Source organism: Ambystoma mexicanum, chromosome 6q (assembly GCF_040938575.1).
Source record: "Ambystoma mexicanum isolate Mex_15411 chromosome 6q, UKY_AmexF1_1, whole genome shotgun sequence".
In the NCBI taxonomy this organism is placed as follows: domain Eukaryota; kingdom Metazoa; phylum Chordata; class Amphibia; order Caudata; family Ambystomatidae; genus Ambystoma; species Ambystoma mexicanum.
This window is the reverse complement of record NC_090937.1, coordinates 500,516,067-500,524,295: the sequence shown is the minus strand read 5'-3', so window position 1 is coordinate 500,524,295 and position 8,229 is coordinate 500,516,067. Positions and strand designations below refer to the sequence as shown.

At 47.3% G+C, this 8,229-nt stretch overlaps 1 protein-coding gene across 1 annotated transcript in view; it reads left to right on the top strand.

Annotated features, from left to right (window-relative positions):
- The first annotated feature begins 552 nt into the window (after positions 1-552).
- The window catches only part of ARSJ (arylsulfatase family member J), a 500,852-nt gene continuing 493,175 nt past the window's right edge, over positions 553-8,229 (top strand). The window contains exon 1 of the mRNA XM_069631049.1: positions 553-1,651. Within this exon, the coding sequence (XP_069487150.1) occupies positions 1,293-1,651 (359 nt within the window). The 5' untranslated portion in view covers positions 553-1,292. The remainder of the gene's footprint in view (positions 1,652-8,229) is intronic.

The following is an 8,229-nucleotide window of genomic DNA, read 5'->3' as shown; positions in this document are numbered from 1 at the left end:
CTGGGATGGGGAGAGGCTGGCTCGCCTGGGCTGCGGGTCAGCACAGGGGTGGTCTGCTGCCCGTCCCTGAAGGAAAGAAGGCAACGCCAGCAGGCTTTGGGAACAAAGGAGAGGTCCCTTACAGGCGCCCCTTCACTGCCAGCTCACGGGGCGCTGGGGATGAAGTCCCTGCAGAAGTTCCCCAAGAACTACCCGACGCTTCTTCACTCCACGCCCCCCGCTTTCTCGATGCCTAATACGCTGTCTTAATCCTGCGCAGCTGCTGCTGGTGTCAAGATGTGGAGAGATGAAGCCGAGGGAGCCTGCGCCTGAGAGAAGACAGGAACGTGGACATGGGGCTCGTGACCCCTCCTCCCTTCTCCACTCAGGGATTCGGTTACCTTTGGGGGGCTCGGCTCGTCGACTGCAGCTGGACGGCCACGCACGCCGGCCAATGTACCGAGTGACTGCTGTGCTAATGTGCGCGAGCCCGGGGGATGGACAGGGCGGAGGGGCAGCCCCCAGGAATAACTCCCTTCCACCAGCGTGACCCCTCCCCACACACACACAAACGCTCGAGGAATCTCGCTTTAGAGGGAGAGGCTGCACTCCAGCGTCCGTCCTCGAAACTTCCCCGCTGCATCATACATGTCAGCATGTGGGGACACTCGAGAGAACATACTGTGGTATATATGGGAATAGTTGCGTGCATCTAACGACGTGTACTGGAACGAGACATGCTCTAGGAAGGAGAAAGTAAAAGAATGCACATTTTGGTACCTACGCGTCGGGAGTCGAGCTCTGGAATAGTTGTCATGCGCACTTTTTTCTCCCTCTCACCTCTCCTCAGCACCCCCAGATTGAGGTCTGTGATGTCACCTCAGTCTGTCAGCGAGATACTACACATTTCTAAACATATATGGTGTTCCCCGTGTGTGCCGCATGAACTCTCTCCTCTACTTCGTCACACAACTCTCCCAGAGCTCAGAGCAACTCTGCCTGGAGAGCGCGAGCAGCCGCAGCCCCGCGGCAGCCAGTGACCCCTTGCGTCCATGTGTCCTGCCCCAGGCATCTGCGCGGGGTGGCGGCTGGGGTGAGAGGGCGCGCGCAGGGAGCAGATCAATCTCCCGCCGCTGACAAGCCCTGTTGATGTTGCGCGGGGCACGGGTGTGTGCAGGAAGGAAGCTGCTGCAATGCTTCCCCCCGGGGACGCCAGCCTCTCCCACAGTGCCCCTCTGACACTGCGCATCTCCCGCGCCGCATCTCCACTCCCCTAGCTGGAGGGAGCTCGGACCGGCGGCGGCGCGAGGAGGATGCTCCTGCTCGGGGTGCTGTCCAGCTTCTCTGTGGTCAGCCTGGTCACCTATAGCTACCTGGCCTGGGCAGTGGCGGGGGACGGCGGCAGCAGGAGCTCCACACGTGCAGCTAGGGCCAGATGGGCCAGGAGGCGCCCGCCGGCTCAGCGGCAGCCCACCTCGCCCCCCTCCACATCTTCCCAGCCTCACATCATCTTTATCCTGTCTGATGACCAAGGCTACCGGGACGTGGGCTATCACGGGTCGGAGATCAAGACACCCACCCTGGACAGGCTGGCTGCCCAGGGGGTCAAGCTGGAGAACTACTACGTGCAGCCCATCTGCTCTCCATCAAGGAGCCAGTTCATGACTGGGAAGTAAGTGAAATTAACGTTTAAACCAAAAGTTATTTCCACGTTATCAACTCAGTAAAACGAGCATGCAGAACCGAGGACGCTCTCTCCTCGTATAGTACATGTACTGCATTCTTATTTCGGTTAAAGTGGACAGTGTCCAGTTGTGCTTCACTGATATAGCACGGACGGATGGGTGGATGGAGACGTGGATGATGAATGGATACATGGATGGAAACATGGATGGATGGTGAATAGATGGATGCATGGATGGATGGAGACATAGATGGATGATGAATTGAGGCATGGATTGATACATGGATGGATGGATACATGGATGGATGGATGGATGAATGGATGCATGGATGGAGACATGGATGGATGGATTGAGACATAGATGGATGGATGGATGGATACATGGATGGTTGGATACATGGATGGATGGATACATGGGTGGATGGAGACAACGATGGATGGATGGATGGATGGATGGATGGATGGATGGATGGATGGATGGATGGATGGATGGATGGATGGATGGATGGATGGATGGATGGATGGATGGATGGATGGATGGATGGATGGATGGATGGATGGATGGATGGATGGATGGATGGATGGATAGATACATGGATGGATGGAGACATTGATGGGTGGATGGAAGCATGTATGGATGGATGATCAAGTGCATGAATTGATAAACTGCATTTACAATATGTAGCTGATTTATAGAGTAAACCATGATCAAAAGGATGGAAGTATGGATGTATAAGTAGATGTGTAAGGACACTCGTATGTGTCCATTTTACCAAACATGAACCATAATCAGACATATTTAAAAAGCAGAATATGCAGATAGTAAGCACTTTGTTCTGCATATTTAGCTGTTAGATGTTGACTTTAAACGGATGGGATGGGAGACATTGTTTTGGACCCTTCTGATGTTATATATATGTTCCACACCCAGGCCCTTTAAGCAGAGGCTCCTGGTGAATAGCCGCTTTAGTCGAAATGATCATGTCTCATTGCGTCTTCCTAACCTCGTGAGCGAAACAATGGTGTGTGACAGGCTGTGGACAGTGCTCGCCTCTGACATGGGGGCACCCTACGGTCGCAGGTTCGGACTCATCCATTCATCGTTCAGACATCTATATATTAAAAAATTAATTTAAATTAAAAATAACTCGTATTATAGTTCTTAGAAGCAAAAGGAATCTGCAAGCACTAGGCACAGGCATGGAATTGTAGTCCCGATAGACAATGTGACTATGACAGACAGGTTTGATGGTGTTCAGTGCTTTAGGTAACAAGATTTTAAAGTAAGAGCAACACGTTTGAGTACCATTACATTGTAGTCACAATAACACCCATCATTACAGCACTTCGAAGCTAGAGGTGTCCGGCATAAGGGACTATATGAGAGCCACTATGTAAGAGCAATAATACATATTGTAAGGTACATTGTTCACAGTGCGAAGGAATCAATGTCTTGCTTTATCCTGTATGTCCCCATGTGAACTTCTGCAACGAGCAGCACGTGCTGTTTACTACTACTCTCTGTCAGTCGGCCATGTGTGTTTTCGTTCTGAAGGGCAGGTTCAATGACCCAAAGGTGGGCAGAAGGTCAACCATTCAAGTCAGTTCCTGGACAACTGTCCCATTCATGCATTTGCCAGTACAATCCCACGTTCCTCACTTCTTCTCCCCCTGCCATTCCTCCATCTCCTCACTCCTTCTCTGCAGGGGTACAGGGTATATGGGTGATGCGATGCCCGGGGCACCCACTGGGCAGTGGCAGATTTATGGCCAAGGGCGCAGTGGGCAAAAAATGGCAGCGGGCCCCAGGTGGGCGTGTCTTCGAGGCAGAGCCTAGAGTGCGCAGGGTTGCACAATGATGAAATTCAGGGACAAATGCGACTTCTTTAACGATATTGTGTTGGGGGTTTGACTCTAGCTAGAGACAGCCGGGCCTCCTCACCAGGTTTTGCTGTTATATTTAAATACCAAGCCTGAAGTTAATGTTGGAAATTATAGGGTTCAAGGCGATGGGTAATGGGAAGGGACATTACAGGAGGTAATCTCACGTGCTAATTCATCCAGCTTGCGGAGCCCTTTTGTCGATGTCCCAGGTGTTCTTACCCCACACACTTAAAATATCTTTGAAAATCACAAACTTAAAGGAGTTCACATTTTAATCTCAAAACATACCAGGGGTTACCTTTTTTAACCTTTTTTGTGGATGCTGCTTGTGGCACTTGAAAGATACCTTATATCCAACCCACCACTGCCATATCTCCTCCAGGGCAGAGAATGGAAATAGAGAGGGAATAAAGGCAGGATAGTGAGGGAGAAAAGTAGAGAAGATGCAGGTAACATGACCACTGATGGGACAGGAGAGTTGAGAGTGGAGGGGGCAGGAAGCACGAGGGAGAGATTGAGAGAGAGTGGAAGGCAGGAGATGAGGTGATTGAATGCAGCCAGGTGAAGGTAAAAGGGTGAATGGTTGCAGGGAATGAATGAGGGAAGGAGAATAGGGCAATAGATAATAATGCACAAGAGTGATGGAAAAAGGGTGAAGAGGAAAAAAGGGCGGGAAAAGACAGATCAGGGTGTTGAAAAGTGTAAGGAGAATGGGGAATAATGGAGGTCTAAAGAATGGGGAGGAATGAAGAGTGGGGGAGGGCAGGAGAATGGCGGAGAAGGGAGGCGAGTGAGTAGTGAGAAGTGGGGGGCAGCAATGTAAAGGCAACTGGTGTGCTGTGGACAAACGAGGCAGGGACAAATGGAGTGAAGGAAGGCAGGTGAGTATGCGAATAGCAGCAAAATGAGTACGAGAGCAGGATATTTATAACAAAGAACCTTTGGCAGAAATGGAGAAAGAAAAGATGAGAGGAGGATTAAGGGAATGAAGCAAGAACAGGTAATAACATAGCATCCAAGAAGAGCAGGTAAAAGTTGGATAGTAGAGAGGAAATTGCTAGTTAGGAAAAACGGAGGGCAACACGATTTTTGTATGGGAGAAAAAGGAAGCAGATGGGAAAGGAGTAAAAGTGGAGCATATTTGGGATGTGAGGTGAGCTGGTCCTTGCTATAGCTGCCAACCTGTATGCAGTCACAGCTGCAATAGATAAATGAACAATTAAAATGCAGCCACTTAGATAAGAATGCATGCTACACCAGCAACCCCTGTTTCAACTTTGTGTCAACCTCATTTCAAGAAAGCGATTAGAGGTTGATAATGCAGACACTGGGGCACCTGGGTAAGGACTGTTGTACCTTAAAATGTGAGGTTGGTTGGTGATAATAAATGGGGGCGGGGGTATAATGTTGGTTGCTGTGTACAATAATGGCTCAAGCATATTACCTTATATTGAATTCTCCTTCACTGTGAATACCTTTTTTTTTAAACCACATGATGTTATTTTTAGGTCCACATTCCTTTACAGGCCGCTACTGCAATTGTGCATTCAAGTTGGTGAAAATAAATCCATACATATATGTTTGCTTTCCCTATTTCTATAACAATGTATGCAATGTCAGGTTGGTTTCTTATGTGATGTGTGTACTTTTCAAGGAATTGATAGAAAAACAAATCATTTTGTTTTTGGAAACCCAACTGTAACACATATTTATGTGACCTATCACTGGGATGACAAGTACTCAAGTGCTTAAATCACAGCCTGGGTCAAAATACTGATTTCAACAATTTAATGAGTTGTGTGATCCTGGGCAAATAAAGTAATCTCACTGTGTTTGATCTGCTGACATTGGGTGTCACTAGAAGTGATGTTGTTTGGAATTTTTGCTATGAAGAAAATCCCTCATGGTTTACTAAATGATTGAGTTGCTGTATTTTTCCAGTAGTGACTATTCATATATTACAAAGCATATTATTATCTTGGCTTACACGTGAAAACATGTTTTATCGTCTTTACCAAAGGCATCCCAGAGTATTGAAGTCTGCTGTTACTGCCTGTAATGTTATTTACTGTGATGTCACTACTGATCATGTCAATCCATATAGTGCAAATTAGGGTCTGCATATCTTTTTCTGGACAGGTCCTAAAGACAACATAGAAGATATCAGTGCCTTGTATGCCTAACAGACCCACAGTGTTGTGAATTTGTTGTTCTGTGTATGTGTTCAAGATCCTCAGGGAGGGGGGCCCATGCCCCTGCCCCTATGTTGGCTGTCTTACTATACAGCAACATATTTAGTTCATGGCATTAAATGTGCACTTTGCCTTGTGTGCATGTAACATTCTGCCCTTTTCTGGTAGCTGTCACGTTAACTCAGTGGTATTCAAACATTGCTGTACCGAGCCTCTGCCAATCCCCTAGTAAAAATAAAATAGATTCTGAGCCCTCCCCCTACCTAGGTGTTGGTCCCCCCTGGGGATGGGGGGTGCAAAAGATGCCTGGGGCAGAGGGCCAGGCGCTTTAAAATAGAAACAGATTTTCGAATGCGTATATTTTCTATTAAAAGCAGTCACTTTAATCTTTTTTATATTAAAAACATTCTTCTTAATCTTATTGTAAAGAAGACCACTGCCCTAACTGAAGACTTCAAATATTTGCTTAGAAGCAGGTTACAGTCTGCCTTCAATAGCTTATAGCAGTGTTTTGCAACTCTCTGCCTTTTACTCTGGTTTCATCTGCGTTAGCACCTTGCCGACAGAGCAATTAATAACTTTTCAGTGGCAGTTTCGTGTTTTAGCTCACCTCTCGGTGCCTGCCCCATGAGATTAAAGGGAATTCCTTTCTATCCATTCTTATTTAAGCAACCCAACAGTGCCACAGACTTTGTTCACCCCTTCTAACTGCAGGCAAAGGGGCGGGGGGGCTGAATCAAATTGAAATGGGCTCCCACAAGAGCCCTGACAAATGTTTAGCCAGGCCCTGTGAGTGAATGCTAAAGCTGCTCTTTGTTATTCCAATGTGTCTGACTGCCAGCAAGAAGGGAGGAGGGTGTGTGTGTGTTGTGGCTGGTGTGATGAGTTAAGAAGGTGTCGGGCCAGGAAACAGCAAGGTCTAGTCGCCTTTTGTCTGTCACCGGAGTGCTAAGTCCGCCTCTGTCACCTGGGACCCAGAGTCAGACTTGCCTTTTGCTTGCTTGCTGCATGGGGTGCTGTAACCCGTCCCTAACACCGGTGCACGACCTCCCAGGGAAATCCATAGGTTGTCTCCCATGCTTTCTAGGTGTCACTGCTTTGCTTTCCCTCTCTGCTGTGTCACCACCATGGCCAGGATCACCGCTCTCCACCCCGCACCTTCCACTGGCCCATATCTGCCTGGATTCCTCCTCACCTCTCAAAGTTGACACAGGCGCTGCCACACACAGGCCGTGCTTTTTCTTTCCTTTATTTCCACGGCACTCGTTTCCCATCCTCATGCACCACAGCATGCCAACCTCATTTTCTCTTTGTCTTGGGGGCCATCCAAGGGCTTTTCTTCACATGCACCATTTGCTATGGCCCATGCACAGGCTGAACTGAGTAATAATTACCTCTATCCTCTGTATGTAATTACCTCATTTCACTCTGGCCGTTACCGCAGGGTGCAGGCTAAGCGGGGTGAGCACTTGCTGCTCGGATCTGCATGTTGTAGGTGGCAGGTTTGAACACCGAGTCAGCCTTTCATCCTTCCGAGGTCGATAAATGAATGCCAACTTCAGTTGGGTTATGATTGTATGTAAATATGTTCTATGTACAGCACTTTGGCAAAAGTGTGACATTTATTTAATTGTTTTTTTATGACACGTTTAATACCTGAGTTTGGCTTCTAAGCAGAGATCCGAGATTCAAACCCCTGTTGCACTGCGTTGTCGTGCTTCCAAGAACAGTACTTTACCCCTCTGCTACCCTCCGTTTTCATAAATACCAAATCACTATCATTACAACTCTTTCTGCAGACCATCATTGATGCCATTATGGCCCTAGTATCGTTTCCTGTTGGTTACTGTATCCCTTTGTTGTACACATTGTTCTGTTGCTTCACAGCAGGGTTTACACTCCATAAGACCCAGCGCATGCATATACATATATATGAATATATACATGCAATATGGAATGTGAACATACTTTAGGGAAACTGACCGTACATTACATTTGCACGGACAGTGGTCAACGGCGTTTGCAATAAGACTTTTTCAGAATTTGCATGACATGTGCTGGCCTTCGCTTGCGTAAGCGAAGCACAGAGTATGATTAGCAGTCACTCGCACACAGCAATAACACGTGTCAGTTTGCATTCTTTTGTAATTTCTTTTTTATATTAACTACAAGAATCTCAAATGAGCCTTTTGCAGAAGGGGGATAGCATCAATGTGCATCAGTTTTCTAGTTTGTGCTGGTGACTTTCCAGTACGCTAAAGGCCTTGTCTAAAAATGGAATTAGGTAAAAAATAATTGAGAAGTTATTTCCTTGTGAAAGAAACACCCACAGTACTTCTGCATCGGTCTTGTGTGTCATCGTGATCCATTTTCCAAAGTAGCATGTTCTAGAATCAGTCAGTGCCGTACAGAATAGATTTATATGTTTAAGCGTGTCAAGTTCTTCTGGTTTCTTACAAAAGCGACAACCACCAGTTGGAGACTGTTTGT